This window comes from Rhinatrema bivittatum, chromosome 14 (genome assembly GCF_901001135.1).
Source record: "Rhinatrema bivittatum chromosome 14, aRhiBiv1.1, whole genome shotgun sequence".
In the NCBI taxonomy this organism is placed as follows: Eukaryota; Metazoa; Chordata; class Amphibia; order Gymnophiona; family Rhinatrematidae; genus Rhinatrema; species Rhinatrema bivittatum.
Genome location: NC_042628.1, coordinates 56,239,257 through 56,262,150, shown reverse-complemented (window position 1 = coordinate 56,262,150; position 22,894 = coordinate 56,239,257). Strand labels below are relative to the sequence as shown.

General features: G+C 45.6%; 2 protein-coding genes across 3 annotated transcripts in view; one reads left to right on the top strand and one right to left on the bottom strand.

Moving 5' to 3' along the window:
* Positions 1–663: 663 nt before the first annotated feature.
* Positions 664–21,788, bottom strand: LOC115075675. Of its 2 annotated transcripts, none has more exons than XM_029576294.1 (4): positions 21,677–21,788; positions 7,371–7,928; positions 5,366–5,980; positions 664–4,902 (listed from the first exon to the last, which is right to left on the bottom strand). In XM_029576294.1, the coding sequence occupies exons 2-4, from the start codon at positions 7,916–7,918 to the stop codon at positions 3,696–3,698; spliced, it is 2,370 nt and encodes a 789-aa protein (XP_029432154.1). In that variant the 5' UTR covers positions 7,919–7,928; positions 21,677–21,788; the 3' UTR covers positions 664–3,695. The 2 variants fall into 2 exon arrangements, with proteins under 2 accessions (XP_029432154.1, XP_029432153.1); XM_029576293.1 differs by lacking the exon at positions 21,677–21,788 and adding an exon at positions 20,945–21,076.
* The window catches only part of LOC115075677 (interferon-inducible GTPase 5-like), a 17,838-nt gene continuing 16,044 nt past the window's right edge, over positions 21,101–22,894 (top strand). Inside the window, exon 1 of the mRNA XM_029576295.1 lies at positions 21,101–21,219. The gene's annotated coding sequence lies outside the window, so the exon portion shown is untranslated. The remainder of the gene's footprint in view (positions 21,220–22,894) is intronic.

Genomic DNA, 22,894 nt, shown 5'->3' with positions numbered 1-22,894 from the left:
AGAAAAGCACATTGGGAATACAGGGATAACCAAATAGAAAATGTTAACTGAACTAATAAAGTGGACACCAGGGCTTATGGACACAAAGATTATTCACAGTGGGGCTATTTACATCATAAAAATATGTTTAAGAGATTTAATTGCATTATACAACTATATCCCAGGACTCTCAAGGGATATTGCAAGTGATTTTGTTTTTTTATAAAAGTAGCTACACACAAACCAAGAAAGCACCCTCTAAGATTAAGGGCTAACAGATAGGAATTTTGTATTCAGTGGTAAAATTATGGAACATTTTGGCAGCAGAAGTATTCATGGAGGATTTTCTCCGGTTATGTCTATGGGAGAAAGAAACACGGTAAATCAGACCCTAAATCAATTCAAAAGTAAAATGGACACGTTGTTAGAAGGAAAGGGACCTGGTGGGTGGGATGAGCCAGCTGAACACGGAGTAAAAACTAATCCAGAGATCCTAAGCCGAGCACCAGATGCGGTGTTGGAAAGGAACTCTTTTCACAGCTACAGAAATGATTACAGATAGAGTGGGGTAGGTATTCAAACCCTGGCCGGAATAAGTTATCCAGCTAAGTAGCACCATCTCCATCCACCCGTTGCCCACCTACTTTTTCTCTGGCCGTTGAGTTTACCTGGATAATCAGTGGCTTCTAGATAGCCGAATAAATACTACTTATCCAGCAATCTCCTGTTTGAATATCAGGCCCAGTGTTTTTTTTTTGTCATCCTTGATGTACTAACGGGCTCTTTCCAGTCTATGAAAAAAAATGCTTAACACATCTGGCCCAGTGAGAAGTGAGAGGCAGCCAGAAAAGGGTTGGACTCTATAGACCTCTGGTCTTCTTTCAACCTAAAATACGTAACTGTACAAGTATACAGTCAGAGGCGGGAGAGACGAACAAGACTCCGCTGCAGTGTTTGAGGCCAGGGATAGGAGGAATGAGAGGGACTCCATCACAGTATGTGAGGTCAGGGACCGAGGCGAGACTCCCATCATAGTGTGTGAAGTCAGGGATGAGGAAGACTCCACTGTACTGCGCAAGGTCAAGGATGGGAAGGACAAGTGAGACTCCAGCACAGCATGTCAGGTCAGGAATGAGAGAAACAAAGGAGACTCCATTACAGTATACGGGGTCAGGGACTAGAGGGACAAGGGAAGCCCCATCATAGCATGAGGTTAGGGATAGGAGGGAAGATGCCGAATCCATTGCAGTGTCAGAGATGACTGACAAGAGAGGGGAGGGAAACTCCACTGCAGTATACGAGGGCAGGGACCAATGAGACACTCCATCACAGCAGGTGAGGTCAGGAATGACAGAAACAAAGGAGACTCCATCACAGTTTGTGAGGTCAACAAGGAGAAGGAAAAAAGACTCCATCACAGTAAGAGAGGTCAGGGCCAGGAAGGGTGAGAAGATTCATAGTAACATCTATCCAGAGCTATCTAAAACTGCTCGAGGGGAAAATTGATTTTGCTGAACTGAGAAGCTTCTATGGGATGTTTATTGATTAAGTATATTTTTTATGAGCCCTAACAGCAATTTTCCTTAATTCCGAAATCTGCCATTGTTGAGTTATGGATTAGTGAGGAACTGAGTGTATTTTCTTGGAATTGCATTCTAATTTTGTGTCCTGTCTCCGGACCCTTTCTCTTGCTTGGATCCCCTCTTAAAAAGAAAATGTGCAATACTTATTTTTTTAATTTCTTGTGATACAAATACATTAGTGTCTTATGCAATCTCAAGCATAAGTTGGTAAAGTATTTTGATATTAGAAATAAAATGAAGAAAGCCAATAAAAACCTAGTAACAGTCAGTGATGGCAGAAAAAGAGCAGTGGCCCATCCAGTTGGCCCAGTTCTTCCTGTCCCCACTGCTCCGGATACATCCCAGCAGCCACATATTCTGCAAGATCTCTTTCCTTATCCAGGTCAGAATTTTTCCCAGCTTCTTCATTTGTACTCCACAATCTTGTGCAGATGAGCATCCACCATCCCCTAATTAGATCACATTGAGAGAGACCCCATCGCAGGCTACGAAGTCAGGGATGGGAGGGACAAAGGAAACGCCATCACAGGGATCGGAGGGATCAGGGAGACTCCATCGCAGGGAGCAAGGTGAGGGATGGGAAAGACGAGGGAGACACCATCGCAGAGCTCAAGGTCATCAGCGATCGGAGGGACAAGGGAGACTCCATCGCAGAGCTCAAAGTCATCAGCGATCAGAGGGACAAGGGAGACTCCATCACAGAGCTCAAGGTCATCAGCGATCAGAGGGGCAAGGGAAACTCCATCGCAGAGTATAAGGCTGACATTTTGGAGGGATCAGGGAGACTCCATCAGAGGGTACAAGGTGAGGAATGGGAGAAGGAAATACCATTGCAGAGCACAAGGTCATCAGCAATCGGAGGGATGAGGGAGACTATCACAGGGTGCAAGGTAAGGGATAGGAGAGACAAAGGAAACCATCACAGAGCATAAGGTCATCAGTGATCGGAGGGACAAGGGAGACTCCATCGCACAGTGTAAGGTTGTCATGTTTTGGAGGGGCCAGAGAAATTCCAGCACTGGGTGCGAGGTCACCAGGAATTGGAGGGATAAGGGAAACTGCATTGCAATGTGTAAAGTCAGAGATAGAAGGGATGAGGGAGACTCCATTGCAGGGTACGAAGTCAGGGGGAGAGTGACCAGGAAGACTCCATCAAAGGGTACAAGGTGAGGGATGGATGAGAGAGACTCCATCACAGAGTGTAAGGTTTTCAGGGATCAGAACAGGGAGACTCCATCGCAGAGTGTGAGATCAGTGATGTTAAATGGTCAGCAAAACATATTCAGTAACAATGCACCAGCAGAAAAATTATACTGTACTGTTTCAGTAATTTCAAATGTTACACTTTAAGGGGGCAATTTTCAGAAACTCTGCTTTGGGAAAGTCCATGGGAACTTTTTACCATCAAACTTTGCATTAATCTTCAAAGAGAAAGCATGCGTTTCCTTTTTCTTTGAAACCTGCCATGGGTGCGTTGCATTCGTGGACTTTTTGTGCAGAGAGATTTTCTGTACACTTCAAAGTACAATCTAAGCTTATTATTTGCAGACCCCTCCCAAAACATGCCCCAGAAATACCTCCCTAAACACGGCTAAGAGTCCACATGATGTGGAACAATGCACCCACTTTTGGAGGGACAGACAGCCAACGTATGCGTGAAAATCCCTTATCTACCCACATAAATGCCTTTGAAAATTGTGATCCAGTTTACTTTGTGGTTCTAAGCATAGATTACACTAGATATTTTATTTAAAATCACACTAATTTAAATACAGTGACACAGCAGGAGATCAGACTGATAGTCTCATGTCAGTCTGTCTGCCTGGTTCTCTTGCAGACAGAAACCACTACTTGCAGTCTAGTGACAATTGGAGATTTTCAATGTATGAAGCCAAGCAGAGTCTGCATGCAGAAAACTCCACTTTCAAACAAATAAGAAAAAGGGAGATCTGAGAGCTTGAAATTCTGTTGTCATGGATGGTGCAGGAATTGTGTGAGAAAATTATTTAATCCGTTAAAAACTGAGACAGAGCTGAGTGGACTTGCTTTGAAACTGCAATGTATCCAACATGCTCGAAATGGATGCTGCTGCTGCTTCCTCTATCACAGGGCACTGACCGCCAGACTGGCTCCTTAGACGTCTGTCTCAAAGGCCTTTACCAAGACTCTTTGGGAGTCCATAGCAAGATCTTCAAGGGCCTGGGTCAGCATTGCATAAGTGGCTCGGAAGGCAATGCCTCCTGATGCCACTGAGCCAAAGATGGGAATTCGGTGGAAGAAGAGATTAGCTACCACAAGCCCAGTTCCCGTGGCCTTGGAGAGCATGTGCACCACTAGGTCCTGGTTTATAGCTTTCCCCAGAGGGCTCTGGATCACAGCTTTCAGCTCCTCCACAGACTTTCTAGACTTTTCGGCCACTTTGGCCAAGGATTCATTATCCAGGTCAAAGTCCTTACGGTAGGTGGACAACCTCGCCAACAGCATGGAGATATCGCAGACAAAGGCAATGCCTGGGATGGGCACTGCAGCTACAAGACTCGATATCACTGCTAACTTAAATATCTCTTGGCTCAGCAGCTGCTTCTTCTTTTGGATGATGCTCTCAGAGAGATTGGGAAGGGAGAGGAGGAACGCCTGCTTCTTATGTGCTGGGAGCTCCTGTTCCATGGTCTCCTGAAACCTCTGGAAGTCATATTTCTCCAGCTTGTGGCTGGACAAAAGAAAGACCTTCATATTTTCCAGACCTTCCCTCTCTAGGTTTTCCTGGCAGTTATTTCTGATCTTTTCCAGGATGGCTTCCTCATCCACAGGCTGCCTTCTGCTCCTTTTCATTGCTTCCAGGTCATTGTCCACCTTGGTCCGAACAAAGTAGAAACTCTTGCCCTGCTTGTTTATCTCCTTGGCCAACTTGATATGGTTCTCCTTGAAGCGCTCTGAGGCAAGAATGATGAAGAAGTCATAGATGTGGAAGTTCACAAGCTCTAGGTAGTCTTCTACTTTGAATGAGGGGGTGCCAACCCCAGGAAGGTCCCAGATCTTGACATTGCAGTACTTGGGGTGAGAGTACTCTTGGGGAGCACGGGTACATTCTATAACACCAACTTCCGCTGCTCCTGGGTCATCATCTTGAAGCCCCAGGAGGGCATTGACAAAGCTGGACTTCCCAGCACCAGATTCCCCAGTGATGCCAATGGCCAGCTTGGTGTTCAGGATGAGGTCCAGGCTGTGTTGGATACGGTCCACCACTGCTGTCACTCCGCCGCGTTCATAGGCTGCCTTAATTTCCTCAATCTCCTTCTCATCGATGATGACATAATCTGAGTTTAAAATTCGGTGGGAACTAAAGGGCAAAGACACAAGATGGTGCTTTAATGATGCATATACAAACATGCAATTCTGAAATATAAATAAAAAGAGGTCCATATGCACTGCCCCTCTTCCAGTAATGTAATCACTTGCATTTACACGTCTATACATATCAAATAAAATGTATTTTTATAACCGGCCATTCTCCATTAGCTTTGAAGTGAGGCACAAAATACATATAGAATCACACCTCAGCAATTCAATCACACTCACTCTTAACTACCGCTAAAGAAACATGCATCACATGCAATAGATATATGTTCTTCTAGAAGGCAATCTCAGCCAGTTACGCACTTCAGCAACCTCAAGTATGCATGCTTAAGCACACATAACACCAGGAAGGTAATTCAGTGGATGCTCTTCAACTGAGAGCAGAACTACCTCTTGCTTTCAAGGGCAAATAAGGATTTTGCCAGTACAGGATGGAAGACACAAACCTTTCACATGTTCGGACGTTTTCCTTGAGGACTTGCTGTAGCCGTAGACAGTCCAACTTATAGGGCTCATAACTGGACAGCTGAAAGATCTCAGGGTCCTTTATGCCCTGACTCTGGAGGAACTCTACCTCAATGCTCTTCAACACCTGCAGAACCTTTAGCTCCTTGTAGTTGGCCTTCATCTTACGTTTGGCAGTGTGAAGGTCCAGGTCCACCTTGCTGCGGGCAAAATAGACCATCTTGTTCAGTGCTAGGACCCTTTTGGCTTGGGCTGCATGCCACTCGCAGAACTGGCCAGCGGTAACTAGCACCAGAATGTCCGCCTCAGCCACCCACTTCTCTGGGTGGCTGGCAGGATCCTTGCTGTCGACCCTCAGCTTCCACAAGAAGAAGTTAGGGTGAGAAGGGTGCATGTGAAGGACAGGGTCCTTGGGGCACATCTGGGACACCACTATCTCTTGGTGCCCTCCATCAGTCAGACCCAGGATGGCATTTATGAGGGAAGTTTTCCCAACCCCGGCTTCTCCAGCGATCATAACAGAGACATCTCCTTTCTCCCCGGACGGCGTGCTGGGTTCTGTACTCGCTGGTGCCTCCGTCCTTGATGTTTCCATCCTACCCAAACAAAGAAACATTTATAGCATCAATACTGAAAAAGATACACCCTGACTGACCAGAACAGTATTATAGTTTTATCAGCCACAAGAGGGTAAGGCATTTCTAATTAATGGATATGCAGCTACAGTGTGGAATGGCAGTCGATATGGCGTATACCAGGAGCACAATGGAGTGTGGGGGAAAGAAAAGATAAAGAATGGAGAGATGCAAAGAAGGTTATAAGCAGCAGGAGAGTATATTACTGACACAAAGAGAGAATTATAGAGATTTAAGCATGCTGTCAAAGATATGGGTTCCCTAGAAATTCAAGTGTTCAGGAATTATACCATACATTTTAAGAGGAGAGTTCTCCCTTGGGTAGTATGGAAAATAATCTATAATATTTACTGGCATTTCCCATATTTTGATTCTCAGTGTTTATCTATTTTTGTCCCCTACAAAACCATGCGCAATTCAGTTTCTGGCAAAGCATCTCTTGTGCCTCAGAGCATTGTTGGTAACTGGGCTGCCTTTAATGGGCAGGAGTACAGGTGCAGAGCAGAAAGAATCAGGCATTCCTGTCATTGGCAGCAGCACAGAGGAATCCTTTTTCAGTATCACGGTCTGCAGATTCCTGCCCGTCTAAACTGGCACTTCTAGTCATCAATCTCCAAAACACCAGCTTTTCCTACTGCACAAAAAAAAATCATTGCCTCTGCCCAATTCGTACAACTTTTCTCCACCTCTGAAGTTTGGTATCACCAGCAATGCATCATAGGAAACCAGAAAAGCCCCCCCCCCACCCCCCACCAAGGTTCCTGGCCAGGACATGGGCCACCACTAGAGACTGGGACCCTATATGGGTTGACTGCTGCCTCAAAGCCTTGCACCAAGAACTAGAAACCAGATTCAGAAGCCCTGTACAGTGCTTGTTTATTACAGCACAATAGATAACACAATACCTTAGCAACCAGTCATAAACAGGGTGATGGCCAGGCTGAAATCAAGAACCAGGAAATCCAGACAGGTCAGGCTACAGGTTGGCACCCAGGAATGACACAGGAGATCCAAGCTAGAATACTGGCAGGAATACAGACAATGAACCAGCCAGCAGCATAGGCAGGGAAGAAATTCCCCAAGGAATCCGGGCTGGCTTCAACTGGGCCAATCAGGGGAAAGTAGACAGGGCAGGCAAATCTCTCTAAGAAGAGTGAGCCCTGAAAACCAAGGCTGGCTGGCACCTAATACCACCCACTCCCCCCACCCATATTTCATTACTCATAACTTTTTTTTTTTAAAACATGAACCATCACCAAACAACTGAAATACCTAAGTGCTCCTATGTTTTATAATTTTGAAAGACTTCACCTTTCAATGTCTGATCTGGGGCAGGAGACCACCAAATTACCTGGGACAGAGTAATGTTTCTCTCTGTAGGATTTCGAAAAGCTCCGGGAAGTCAAATTTGCTTTGGTCTGGTGGGGAGACCTGGAAGATCCTAGGGGAATATGCACCCTGCACTGGAAGGTCTCCGGCACTCTTTCTTTCCTCCTCGCTTAGGGCTGCTCCTGTTTCATGCTCTCCCACAGTACGGACAAGCAGCAGGCACCTGTTGGCCTTTAGCAGGTGTGTGGCAAGTCGCTGATGCCTCTCTGCTAACCCCACGTCAAAGACAACGATAACAATGTCATAGAGAGCCCGTGGAAGCAGCTGAGCATAGCCATCGCAGTCCAAATCCGGGATCTCCAGAAGCAGCGAGAAGGCGAGCTTCCTTCGGGCAGGGTGGACGGATTCTTCCCAAGAGAATGTGCTCTTGATCAACTCAGCCACAGCCTCGGCCCTGGAGCCTGGGGTCCCCACCACTGCCACCTTCAGCTCATGTTGACCTTTCACCTCCGGCTCGCTGGGGATCAACTGAGCTTCTGCATCCTTGCATGAGTCAGCGTCTGTGTCCATCGCCCCAGATCTTACAACGTAAAGCGAGAAGACAAACAGATTTTTACATTTTTTATTTATGCAATTTCAATATTCAAAAATGATCTTGATACAGAAAAAGAGAGAATGTGATTATATAAGCCTATACAAAATGAACAGAAATTCACTAAAGTAATGCAATTATCAACATACAATCCAATTCCAGAAAACCAAAATCAGAAGTTAATAAAGGCATTTCAAAAACAGGAGTAACTTTACTGTTGAGAATCTGCCACAACCTATCTAGGGAATCATTAAAGGCTGCAGTCACAGATTCAGTTCGAAGGACGACCTTATCACTTAGAAAATGAGTTAATTGAGAGGGCAAGAAAAAAAAATATCTGATACACTTACAAGGACATTTTTAACCAAAAGAACGCCCCAAGTTGCTGTGCTCTAGGCCTGAGTAATAGGGACCGTTTCCTCTTCTTCTGGGTCTGGTTCGATACGTCAGGCAAAACTCTGACCTTAAGTCATAAAAAAGTCTCAGTGCGATGTCTGGAAACCAGTCTAAGCCCCCAATCTCTATCCGGTTCACAATCGTGGTTGCAGGTTCAGCCTGCTTGCTATCCGAGGTCTCCAGAATATTAGATATCTCCGACTCTGATGGCCCCAGTGGCGTCAAACTTTGAGAACTTAGTTGCAGTTAATTTCCTTTTTCAAGGGAGGCAAATAGTACACCTTGGACACTGGAGGAACCGCCTGATCCGGGACCTTCAGCACCTCTATCAAGTATCTTTTAAACAGGTCCTTAGGAAGAACAGGAGATACTTTAGGAAAAGTAACAAAGTGCAGATTTTTCCCACGTACTGAAATCTCTAAGATCTCAAGTCTATTTAACAGCAGTTGATTTTCTTTGATTAGGGATTCCTGATTCACCTTCTTTGTCCTCAAAGGCTCCTCAGTTTGCTGAGACAAATTTAGAGATTTCCAAAGCTTGTGTCCTATTTTCACTGTCATTGCATCCAGAGACCTAAGAAGTACCAAGGCCTTCAGCAGCGTCCCAAACTGATTCCGATGTTATCCGAGCAGGGTGTCACCAGAGAAAACTGCCTGCTTGCAGTTCAGACTCCCAGAGCGGGTGCTGAAGAGGGTGAAAGGCTTTACTGCCTTCCCAGGGCTGGCAAAGCCATCAAATGCTCCAGAGACATCACTACTGGCATCTACGGCCTCACCCCTCAGAGAAGCACTCCCTGCCTGGAACTCGATGCTGTCGGCGTCATCAGCCGGCACCCATTCCATCTGCACATCTGGGGTGGTTCTCTCGATCGGGGACAGAGAAATAGACCAGCCCGGGGAGAAACACACTCACAACACCCCCTCGAACAACATGAGCATCCATCGGGCCAACACAAGACTGCTAAGGTAGGACTGCAGGCTGAGTCTTTTCCTCAGCTCTTCTTTTGCGGCCAGTATGAGACATTGTTGAAAAGAAAACAAAGCACAATAGCCAACAGAGCTTCCTGCTGTTAGTGCTGCGCAACCCATCTTGGATCCCAAATATCAGGCAGAATGTACATCTTAAATAAACAATTAAGAGTCTGAGCAACTCTTTTTTCCTGCATCAGGAGTTAAATCATTTTTAGCACACAAGTTAACAAACTATGCGCCAAATTCCAGCACACAGTTTTAACACACTCCTTGCATTGGGCCCTGTGCTCAGGGCAGCAAGACAGCAAATATTTGCCGAGTTCTAGGCCCTCTGTATTTTAGTTCCTGGGATGGCAAGAACTGGCAGGAACACACCTCTGGCCTGACTTGTGCCAGAGGGAAACATTCCTTTTGCCCTCTGAAAACAATGTGTAGATAAGCTAGAAATGTTTTAAGAAGTCTAGAAACTTATGGATAGCACTCTAAATCAGTGGCTCCTAAGCCTCTCCTAGGGGACCCCCAACCACTTGGGTTTTCAGGATATCCACCATAAATATGCTTGACATAAGTTTGCATACAATGGAGGGAGTTCATGTAAATTTGTCTCATGCATATTAATGGTGGATATCCTGAAAACCTGCCTGGGGGGTTCCCAGGATAGGTTTGGGAACCACTGCTATAAACGAGAACAGACGATTATCTACCTGCAGATCAGCAGCCCCACAGTATGAATGATTTATCCAGGGCTTTTACCCTCTGCGGAAATGACTGGAGAGGAGGGGCTGGATTAAGGAGCATGTTAGCTCTTCTCTGCTCCATTCTGTCTGCTCCAGGCTCACCCCCTCCTCTCCTGAACTGGGCAGGAAGGACCAGGAAGCAGAGGGCAATCCTCTGCAGGGCACAGGTCAACAGAGTTGAAGCACCAACCCTGTGTATGCCATGACAAGGGACAATACAGAACAGTACCAGAATGTGGTAATTGTCCATCATGCTTTCCTCTGTAATTTTAATTACCGTTATTAGCACATATGTGCCAAAGACGTATTTTGCAGTTAAAGTACTTTTTAAACTCCTGATGCATTTGCATATCATTAGCTTACTGCATCGGAGTTTATAAATTTTAATCTGTATGCTGAAAGCCACATCAGCCATTGCATCAGCCTGTCTGTTCTTGAAGAAGGGTCAGATCCTGAAATCCTCGCTTCATTAGTATATATAGGGGTGGGCTGTTAGGGAACCTTCACGAAATCTAAAAAAAAAAACCTTCCTTAACACATTTAAAGGACGAGATCAGAGAGGACCTGGGAAAGTTAGTCAAATATTACAGCTTCCAGAAATTCCATTTTCCAATGTGCAGCATTTTTTTTCCCCATCGATAGCAGGCTGATTTAGCCTTGTTGTATGGGAGCGCGTCGCAGTCTTCGTAGGTGAAGCTTCCCTCAGTGAGTCACAGAGCTTGAACTCTGTGCATCTGCATGATGTGTTCCCGTGCGATTCAACCATCTCTCCCTCAGTTTCTTTTTTTCCGCGGGCCATACACACGCGGGCTTTTTCTTTCAGTATAAAAATATTTTTCTCACAGTCTTTTTTGCAAATTTTTTAGCATTTTTCTCACAAACATGGCACTGAAACCTTCCGGTTTCAAATATTGCCAATGTGGAATTATTGTTATATTTGCCTCGGGCCTGATCACGACCAGGGATCCTGTCGTGATTATGGACGGATGTCCCCCCGAGTGCGCCGACAACGAGGGAATGGATAGACCGGCTCAGGGCATCGGGCTCGTATGCCCAAGCTCCGATGATGCATTCTTCGCTCGGCCGGGTGAAGAAACCAATGACGCACCACAAGCAGGCCTCCTCCCTGGGACCACGGGAGAAGCCTCAAGACATGGCACAGTTGGGGCCCAGGTATTGTACACCTACAGTGCCCAAACACTCGAAAAAAGTGTTGACTTTGGTTACCCCTGTCGAAAAACAAAGATTGCCTGTGTCGTCCAGATCACAGGGATCTATCTCCGGCTCTTCGCACCGTACGATTCCGTCGCCGTTAGATAAAACGGCGCATAATGAACATGCGAAGCACACGACGCCGGTTGAGCCGTCTACGGTGCCATCAACGCACCATGCGCCATCTACGACACCATCGATGCATCATGCGCAACCCAAGAAGTCGGTGCCTCCCACGTCGCCATCGACGCAGGGAGCTCCTATGACGCCGTTAGCGCCACCACCTTCATTAAAACATAAAGAAGAGAGGCATTATCACACATCTGCAGAAGCCACGTAGTGCACACAGTCACCGTAGACATACACAAAAGTCAACGTCAGCTTCAGTACATTCCGGTCACTCTTCACATTCCAGAGTAACCCTTTCATATGTGGATGTGGAGTATCTCTCTGATTCACCTTCTTTGTCCTCAAAGGCGAGTTCCATATATTCTGATATATCATCAGTTTCCAAACGGAGGAATCATTCCCCGATTCTACAAAACCGTTAGCTAAAAAACACAAACCATCTCATGTGTTTCCACCCTTAAAAGTCGTATCTCCTGAAGACATTTTGCTACCAGCAGCACCTACTCGCCCACCTTCCGCAGCAGGACATCCTGTCATGCCGAGCGGAGTTTTGGCATCAAAGGCAATGTCTCGAATCTCTCAACCATTTTCTACATTTTTTGATGACCTAGAAGTCTTACAAGGAAATACTAATTTTCCACCACAAGACTCTCCACCACCATCTTCGCCTCAGGAAACCTCTCCTGTAGGGGACCAGATTCCCATACTACCTATGCCAGATCCGCCTTACAATCCAGAATCGCCAATCACATCGGTCGCGTCACCCAGCTCCTCAACGAGTCTACCCTCAGACCCGCCGGACACCCTACCAGAACCCTACTCTCCGCCGGAGGACCTTACATATTCAAAATTTATTGAGAAAGTAGGGGTACTCCTAAATCGGAAAGGTATCAGACGCCCATTCTTAGACGCTTGGAATTTTGAAGATATTTGACATGCCTCATGAACCTACAGCTTTACCTCCGCATGCTGTTCTAGAGAATGTTCTTCAGAAAATGTGGGAAAAACCGTTTACCACCTCTTCCACCTCTAGGAAAACGGATTTGAAATTCCGCATGAGGAACTCACCAACACATAACTCAGCCCAGCTTCCTCACAATTCAATAGTTGTGGAATCCACAATGTCTAAAGCAAAGCAACCAAAACTTCACGCTAATACGCCGCCGGGCAAAGATAACAGGTATTTGGACGAATTTGGCTGAAAATCTTACCATTCAGCAATGTTGTCCTCCAAAATTAGTACTCATCAATTTTATATAACACAATATCTTTTTGAATTCTTACAAAAATTACGGCCTCTCTGCCTTGCAGATGACAGTTCTTTACCGCAATCCTTTACCGATATAGAGGAAGGATTAAGACATAGTGGGGTGGATTTTATAATTTTGCGTGAGCTCGTACTTTTGTTCGCGCACCAGGCGCGAACAAAAGTACGCTGGATTTTATAAGATATGCGCGTAGCCGCGCGTATCTTATAAAATCCGGGGTCGGCGCACGCAAGGGGGTGCACATTTGTGCAACCTGCGCGCGCCGAGCCCAGCGCGTGCTGCCTGAAAGCTGAAAGCAGACGTAAATCTGCGCGTGCCAGCGGGCTGCTGGCGCGCCATCACCCGACCCGGGGGCTGGTCCTGAGGCCTCGACCACGCCCACGGGCCGGCGCCACGCCCACGGGCCCGCCCCCAAAATGCTGCGTCACGCCCCTGACACGCCCCTTTTACGAAGCCCCGGGACTTACGCGCATCCCGGGGCTCTGCGCGCGCCGGCGGCCTATGCAAAATAGGCGTGCCGGCACGCGAGGGCCCTGCGTGCGTAAAGCCGGCCGGATTTACGCGCGCAGGGCATTTAAAATCCAGCCGTTATTGCGTTCCATCTATGAAAATTTTGAAACTTCTGCAAGAAACTCCTCGGCAGCGATTGCGGCTCGTCGCATAGCTTGGTTGCGCGCAAGCGCTATATGGGACGATGTCCATGAAAAGTTGGCCGATATTCCCTGCAAAGCTCAAAACCTTTTCGGTGATTAATTTGCAGAAACTGTCTCTAAATTGAAAGATCAAAACTTAGCAGTACTGTCTCTCACAACTGCTATGGAGTACCACTCTAACTCCAAAAGATACAACCCAACTTATCGAAGGAAATCATTCTCAAGAGGTCAATTTCGCCCTTATTCCTCTTTTCGACCTCAACCATTTGCACAACCAAGGTCATCTTCTTCGCAATCTTCACTTCCTCGACAACGTCCCCATCAGCAATGACCAGCCAGACAGGGCTCAACACCCCAGCAAAAACAGCCCCCAGCTTTTTGAAGTCGGTTCAGCCATCACCGCTACAGATTTATTTATTTATTCAGCTTTATATACCGACTTTCAATTTAATATCAAGGCGGTTAACGATCATAGAATTTGCAGTAGCAAGATTCGAAAAAAACATACCCATAAAACAAACTTCTCACTATAGATTTTACATTGTTTTCAGCTAAAAATAATAAACTAAAAATACATATTACTTCCACATTGAAGTTTAAAACATTTAAAATAAAAAGTATTAATAAGACAATTCTAAAAATTAAAAACCCTTCTAACTTCATCACCCTTCCTCTCCCCATGCCTATACCTCCCTTGTTCCTATCCTTCTTTGTACCCTTATTCCCCTCTGAACCCTTACTGTTTTAATTTCTCCTTCTAGTTCCCCATTAAATATACTGCACAAGAAGAGAAGAGTCAGTTGGCCTGATTAAAAGCCTTTTCAAATAGCCAGGTCTTTATCTGTTTCTTACAACTGTTAATGTTTTCCTCCAGGCGAATTTCAACCGGTAGGGAATTCCACATCCTAGGTCCTGCCAAGGACAATGCCCTCTCTCTCACAGAACCCAGATGAGCCAATTTGGGTGATGGAATTGATAGTAAAGCTTGCCCAAGCGATCTTAAGTTTCGGGCTGGGACGTGAATACGCAATGAAGCGTTGAGCCATTCAGTGTTGCTTCCATATATGGCTTTATGAATCAAGGTAAGACACTTATATTGAATACGAGACTGGACCGGCAACCAATGTAGCTTCATCAGAACAGGAGAAACATGATCATACCTATTTATATTGGACATCAATCATGCCGCAGCATTCTGCAACAATTGTAGCGGACGAATGGTTGATGTAGGAACCCCTAGCAGTAGCGCGTTGCAGTAATCTAATTTTGGCAGTATCAGGGCCTGCAAGACAATTCTAAAATCATTTAAGTGCAACAGAGGCTTCAGTTTTCTTAGTACTCTTAATTTATAGAAGCCATCTTTTATAATTGTCTTTATTGTAGCTTTCATGGTCAACTCGGAATCAAGAATATAGCCCAAGTCTCTGACTTCACGTAAGATCTTATGTGACGGGGAATAAGCTAAAAAATCTGCCTCTATTTTCTCAGTAACCTTGTTTCATACAGATAAGAGGACGCCTGCAGTACTATCAAAACATTTGGGAATCCATCACTTTGGATCGATGGGTCCTACAAATAATCAGGGAAGGTTACCAATTAAACTTCATTACCCCCCCCCCCCTTCTACCTCACATGTCACTTCTTCATGGATTCGAACATCAGATTCCATCCTTAAAAATGGAGGTCTCCAACCTTCTTCTAAACGGATCGAGACAACTACTGCCGAATACTCAAAAAAAAAAAATCAAGGATTTTACTCCCCATACTTCCTCATTCCAAAGAAGGCAGGTGGTTTTCGACCCATTCTAGATCTTCGGGACCTCAAAAAACATCCAGAAGGAGAAATTAAAAATGACCTCTCTCAAAAACAATTCTCCCCTTCTGCAACAGAACAGTTGGATGAGTTCCATCAACCTGAAGGATGCGTACTCTTACATTCCCATGCACCAATCTTCCTGGCGTTTCCTGTGTTTTCGAGTTCAGAACACTCACTACTAATACAAAGTACTGCCTTTTGGCCTCTCCTCGGCGCCCAGAGTATTCACCAAGTGTCTAGCGGTAGTGGTGGCCCATCTCAGACAACAATCAATTCAAATCTTTCCTTACCTAGACGATTGGCTGATTGTAACCTCAGACCCGATCACACTCAAGGCGCACACGACGACGACGACTCTACAATGTCTCCACAAGCTGGGATTTATAATCAATTACGAAAAATCACATCTCCAGCCCACTCAACTACTGCAATTCATTGGAGCAGTAATACACACCATTCACAACAGAGCTTACCTGCTCCAGGACAGGTCTCATACCCTTTTGAGTCTAGCACATCGCACACACTGTCAAGCGAGTTCTTCGGCACGACATGTCCTACAACTGCTGGGTTACATGGCAGCAGCCATTCATGTGGTTCCTCAAACAAGACTCCACATGCGACAACTACAATGGGGCCTCAAATGCCAGTGGTGCCAGTACAAATAACCGTTATCAACAAAGGTTCGAATTACCACCATAATGAAGCAGGACATTCGATGGTGGCTCTCCCGCTCCAATCTCTCCACAGGAGCACCCTTCAGACTGCCTCCTTATCAGATGATACTCACCACAGACGCCTCCAGGAAAGGTTGGGGGGCACATCTGACCGATTTAAAAACTCAGGGTCTATGGTCCCCCGAGGAGTCAAAACCCCACATAAATCTACTCGAACTTCGGGCGATCTGGAATGCTCTCCAAACCTTCTCCACTCACGTGGCGGGGAAGCGACTAATGATTTTACAAGGACAACCAAGTCCCATGTTCTACATAAAGAAGGAAGGTGGGTCCGGTTCATGGACTCTCTGTCGGGAAGCCCTTCGCATTCTCCATTGGGCAGAGACGATGAACATCTCTCTGCAGGCTACCTACTTACCAGGCCTAGACAATACCACAGCGGACCGTCTCAGCAGATTTTTTTTTTTTTTTTATTTATGCTTTCAAATATACATAGAAGATATATCAGATACAGAAATCAATATATATCACATTTTCAAATTATTGATCAAATTCAATTGAAAAATTCCATTTGTATCTACGTAAATTTAATAGGTAATCTACAAGGAGATTAATAAGAATATCAAGCGGATTAAGGAAATTTTGAGTAATTAACTCAAATTTTACAACTGAAAAGAAAGGGTAGCACCTAGCTATCTATTTATGCCTCTTTACCAAAAGCTAAAGCTTCATGGGCCTGTGAATCCAAAAAAACTCACAATTGAGAGGAGTCGTAAAAAGTAAATTTCTGATTTTGGCGCACTATTTCGCATTTACATGGGAATCTTAACATTTTCCCCTCCTATACTTTCTACATCATTTTTCATTGCGAGAAATTTCTTTCTTCTTATCTGTGTCTGACGAGATAAGTCTGGGTAGATCCAAATAGGAGCCCCATGAAATTTCTCCAACCTCTTCCTCATATAAATACGAAATACTGCATCCCTATCAGCTGAAAAAAAACAAAGGATACATGCAATGTAGCTCTAGTTGCAATTTTTGTTTCTATTGATGTTTCTATTATTTCTGATATATTTAACTGTGGTTCTAAAGACTTATTCTCTAAATGTACTTCTTTCCCATTTGTTTCCACATAGTAAATTTTTGCAATAGGAGGAATAGAATTTTCTGGCATTTGTAGAATAGCACTAAGATATTCTTTGAACATATCTGAGGGTGTAATCATATCGTGTCTTGGAAAATTCAAAACTCTCAAGTTCAGATACTTCAATGAGTTTTCAATAGTCTCAAGCCTTTTATCATACAGTATCTCTATTTTAGTTAATTTTTGAGAACAACTTTGCAAGTTATTTATTCTCATATCCATTTCTTGTTGTTTAACATCTAACTTTGACACCACAGTCTCAATTTTATTAAAACGTTGATTTGATGACTCAGTAGTTTTAGTCAAATTCACAATAGCTGCTTCCAAAGATTTTATAGCTGACCATATAGAGCTCATTGTTATTTCTTCATTTTTTTATTACATGTAATTGATTTTCATCGAGGTTTATGGATCCATTTTGGCCCCCTTTAGCTTGGTTTCCTTCTCCGTCTACTTCAATAGAAGAATTAATTGTCAAATGGTCAAAGGAAAAAGTCTGTGGCGAAGGAGGAGTCTTAGGGGCTCCGGGAGTTAAAGATGCCTCGGCCAGAGGATCTGTCACCTGCTCTATGGCAGTTTTCCCAGCGGCCACTTCCACCGGCTCATTTACAGGTGCTGGTGAGAAGAAGGTTGAAATCTGTGTTTGGGTAGGCACAGGATTGGGAGATGAAGTTGTTACCTCCCTAATCCTTGCCTTCCTCTTGGTATGAGGCATGATGTAAGGAAAATTGTAAAATTCACAGATCCAAACCTATCAATTCCTCATTTGCCTTATATAATACTCTCTCCTTAAGTGGTTTAGAACGAAGGAAAATAAAAGGAAATATTTACTCACAATTCTTAGATCTTCTCAGCGATGTTAATAGATATAGATTAAAGGCAATAATACCCGAAAACTCCAACAAAGCCGCGCGCCGTCGATGCGCTGCAGGGGGCTGGCCTTTATGCTCGAGCGAGTCGCCCCTGGATGACGTCGGCGTGCAGCAAAGAATTGTAAGTCTCGTGGGGGGGCCGGGTTTGCCTCACCCTCTCCTCACCTCGCGGCGATAGTTCAGGCAATAACTCCTTCATTCCTCCTCGGAGTGCAAGCCGCAGGGGGCTGGCCTTTATGCTCAAGCCAATCACCCCTGGATGACATCGGCGTGTGGCAAAGAATTGTAAGTCTCGTGGGGGGGGCCGGGTTTGCCTCACCCTCTCCTCACGGCGATAGTTCAGGCAATAAACTTCTTCGTTCCTCCTCCCTCAGCAGAATTTTTCATCCACACGAGTGGATGCTCAATCCGCAAGTAGCGACAGATCTCTTCAACAAATGGGGCTATCCACACATAGACCTCTTTGCAACAGAGGACAATCGACAAGTCCTTCGCTTTTGCTCCATTTATCCCAGCAAACTTTGATACGCTCCAGATGGGAGGGTATGCATACTATATGCATACCCTCCCATCCCTCTTATTTCAAGGACAATTCAGAAGTGTATACAGGATGTAGCAGTTATGATCCTAATAGCTCCAGTGTGGCCACGACAGCCATGGTATGCCTATCTCCTCCGTCTATCCATAGCTGACCCAACGCCTCTGGGAGCCGACCCAGATCTCCCAACGCAGGAAGGAGGAGCTCTACTCCACCCGATGCATCATTCCCTTCACCTAACAGCGTGGAGATTGAAAGGCAAATATTAAGTCATCTTGAACTTCCAACCCACATAGAGGACGTACTTATTTCTTCTAGGAAGCCTTCCACCAGACGTACTTACAAGGGGAAGTGGCACAGGTATTCGCAGTGGTGCCACCACAGAAAACTTAACCCCTTTTCGTCAGAAGCGACGGACATTCTTCACTACTTACATCACCTCTATGAGTCGGGGCTAGCTACGGCATCTGTTCGTGTCCACATCAGTGCTATTGCGGCTTTCCATCACACTAACAATGGAGTTCCAATTACGCAGCACCCTTTAGTCTCAAGATTCACGCGTGGGTTGCTCCACTTGCGACCACCAATACTCAAACCACCAATTCCTTGGGACTTGAATGTCGTTTTAGAACAATTAATGTTATCACCATTTGAACCCCTGGACACTTCCCATATAAAATACCTGACCTGGAAAACAGTCTTCCTAGTGGCGATTACGTCAGCACGCAGAGTTAGCGAACTTCAAGCATTAGTTCACTACCCTTCATACCTTGAATTCTTCCATGACAAGGTAACTCTTCGCCCTCATCCAACCTTATTGCCCAAAGTGGTATTGGCGTTCCATTTAAATCAGACAATCACCCTACCTATCTTCAAACCAAAACCACATCAGTTGGACAGAGACCGTCAATTGCACTCACTGGACTGCAAGCGAGCTCTAGCTTATTATAAACGGAGAACGGACTCTAAGACTAGACCTTCTCAACTTTTTCTTTCCTTCAATCCCAATGCACCGAAAAGAACAATAGCCAACTGGTTGTCACAATGCATCCAGTTTTGATACACCAAACGTTCCTTGAAATTAGATAGTAAGCCTAAAGCGCATCAAATTAGAGCCACAGCCATGTCTGTGGCTCACCTCAACAAGGTACCACTATTAGACATCTGCAAAGCAGCGACTTGGTCTTCTTTACATTACTGTTTACAACAACAATCTGCTTCGGATGCTGCACTAGGTTCAGCAGTCTTGTCAAACCTCCAACACTGATAAGACTGTCTACACTCATACCGATGGTTGTCCTGAACTTTCCAAAAACACTAGCAGGACACCATCAATAGCTTGGGACTCCCATACAGCATGGCTAAATCAGCCTGCTATCAACGGGAAAAAGCAAGTTTGCTTACCGTAAACGGTGTTTCCGTAGATAGCAGATGATTTAGCCATACGTTCCCGCCCTCCTCCCTAGACAGTTTAAAAAAAAAAAAAAAGAGAGAGAGAGAGCAAGAGAGAGAAGAAAAAGACCTTAACGACTTTGTTCTATCTTGGCTACAAAGAAACTGAGGGAGAGATGGCTGATTTGCGCAGGAACACACCGCGCAGATGCACAGAGTTCAAGCTCTGTGACTCACTGAGGGAAGCTCCGCCTATGAAGGTCACGATGCGCTCCCATACAGCATGGCTAAATCATCTGCTATCTACGGAAACACCGTTTACGGTAAGCAAACTTGCTTATCCTTAAGCAATGCCATTTCACATCATGGAATTTGCTTACACTTTTCCTCCAATTGCTCTACCCTTTGGAGAAGTACAACAGCAGTTAGTGCAGCAGGCTACAAACAAGGGTTCAAATCCCACTGCTGCTTCTCGTGACCTTGGGCAAGTCCCTTTACCTTCCATTGCCTCAGGTACAAACACCAATGGTACCTGATTCTCATCTGCTCTGAAGTGCCTGAAAAGTAGAATATAAACCAAAACAAAAAACAACCATTTGATTTTGTACATTAACCTGTGTATGAAGATCAATAAATGATAACATAACTGAATCTCTCGAGGTTTTCTTCTCCGTTTAACCACTTTACATATTACTTTCACAAGATATACAAATGTTGTCATGACAATAATCATTCCTGAAACTAAATCTGAGAAAAATACTCATAGGGGAGGAGAGGGGAGACAGAGAAAAGCACAAGTAGTGCCTCTCTCTTTCCACGCCTTCCCCATGCCATAAGGGTGGGAAAGGAAGTAAAAATCGCTGCTCTCGAATTGATCTCCTGCCAGTAAAAGGACGGATGATCACCAGTTGCAGGGGGGCAGGCTTACTGGGCGCTATGCGATTGCCCCGATTTTCCCCGTCCTTTACCTGCGGATGGCCCTGCATCTGGGCACCAGCACCTTTCTTTGCAGAAAAAAAAAGGCACTGGAATGTATCCACCGAGGAGAGCCGTCCAGCCTCTAAAAATACAGATAACAATGATGCACAGATAGCAATAACCAGGCTGTAAACAAACAAGAGAGCGACATTCTTTAAATCCTGCAAAGACCAAATAGTAATGCCCGAGGTCACACAAACAGAAATCGACTGATCGCTCCTCACCCAGGCCAAAGGATCCCAAGATAGGAAGAGGGAGAGCTCTGATCCAGACCCGCTTTCACTCCTGATCCGCTCCCATACCAGTGCCCTGTGCAGGAAGCGAAGAAGGAGGAGCCGGGGCCGTAGCTCAGCGGTTGCTGCGTTTTGCTTCCTGAGTCGTTGCTGTAGTTGCAGACTCCCGACGAGCTCCAAGAGCAGCTAGGTCATCCTTCAGAGGGCTCAAGCTCCCAGAGCGCTCCCCACCCGGGACTGCCCCTTCTCAGACCACACTGCAGGAGGTAGGTGCATGGAAGAAAACAACAGGAAGCCCGGAGCAAACGGCCTCCTTTGCTTGCTAACCGTTTGGTTTGTCTAAATTGAATTGCAGTTCTTGAGGTTGTTCGCCCACTCCCAGCTCTGTCTGATGATGGAGGTTTTTGCCAATGGCTTAAGTATATCAATGACTGTTTTTGACCGAGAAAATCATCAAACTAGGAGTTACAAGTTTCATTTCATTTGCTTATCTCTCCCCCTCCCTTCTCCGTTGAGGTGATTTTCTCTCTTTCCACACCCTCTTGCCCCACCCCATTTTCCCTCGCTACCCATAAGAAGGCAGTCACCCACCTACCCAAGCTCCTCGGCTGGAGAGATTTCAGTGACATCCTCTTTTGTTGTCAGACCTAAATAATAACCTCCTATGTTAGATTGACTCCCCTTGATAGACAATTTTTTCTTACCGACCCATTCCCATCTTACCTTCAGTGCAGCGGAAATGGATTGTGAAACTCGAGCTGTTTTCTCACTGTGGGTGACCTCAAAAGCAGTGGTCTGACCACTGGCTGAGGCGGCCTGCTCTTCAGAATCTATTTCTGAACATACTCAGATCAGTCCAGACAAGCTAGTTTTATTCATCCCTACCAGCAGATGGAGGTAGAGAACAAAACTTTGGGCAATGCCACATATAGGAGAGTGCCACCTGCAGTCCCTCAGTATTTCTCTACCTCCAGCAGATGGTAGAGGTGCTAACCCAACCGTCCTGACTGACTGGATATTTTAAGGAAGATTGCTCCCCGAGGTCGTCCCTCGGGTTGAGCAGGGCAAACGGGGGGGGGGGTTGGATGCCCCTGGTAAGCTTCAGCCCGTGACCCTGGGACCACTAACAGCCAGTGGTCTGGTTCCCTCGGTGGGCCCGAAGCACTGCGCCTGCCAGGACAGGAAAGTACCCTTACTTTTATTTTTGTGCTTACCTGTGTGTCTGGACCTTTAAATCTTTGTTCCCTGTACGTACCCGGATCAGTCCAGACTGTGGGTTGAGCCTCCTGTCCAGTAGATTGAGACAGACCAAAACTGAAAGGACAGAGCCTACCCTGCAGCCCCTCAGTATTTGTCTGTCTCCAGCAGATGGATCAGCTCAACCTGCGGTTCCCTGATCTTGGCTAGTTAGCCCTTTTCCCTGTTGGGCATCTTTCTCTCTTAAGGATCAAGCAAGTACTACTTTATTTTGAGTTAAAAAAAAAAAAAAAGAGACTTGGGCTCTATCTGGTTTTTTTCTATCAGGAGACAGTCCAGTCTCCTGGCTCTTTCAGGGCTTAGGGGGGCTTGGCCCCTTGTGTTTGGCATAGCCTAAGCCCTGTTTTCCCGGTGATCCTATTGTGGGGTGAAACTGGTGGTCCAGTCACTCCCCCCTTTCCTGGCTGCTTCCCTAGCACTGTCTTAGGGAGGTGCTTTCCCCTGTCTCTCATTACTGAAGTAAAAAAAAAAAAAAATTCCACAAACCGGTCTGTTTTTTATTTCTTCTACCGGCAGCCAAGGTATTGTGTACAGAGGAGCATGCAGGATTCGTTCCTCTGCCTCCGCTCCTCCCTGCAGCAAAGTTTTTGAAATCAGCTGTTTTTTTCTGCAGATCGCGGCTCCTCTTCACAGAGTATGCCGTGAATCCCACTGCTGCATTGCTTGTGGTGAGCCCTCGACGCG

Bases quoted from the DNA above. Each gene is read 5' to 3' on its own strand.
- LOC115075675 (XM_029576294.1), bottom strand. From the start codon at position 7,918: ATGGACACAGACGCTGACTCATGCAAGGATGCAGAAGCTCAGTTGATC. The intron at 5,981-7,370 runs GTAATTTGGTGG...TTGTTTGGGTAG, and splicing joins GAAACATTACTCTGTCCCAG to GATGGAAACATCAAGGACGG. The intron at 4,903-5,365 runs GTTTGTGTCTTC...TTTGCCCTTTAG, and splicing joins AACGTCCGAACATGTGAAAG to TTCCCACCGAATTTTAAACT.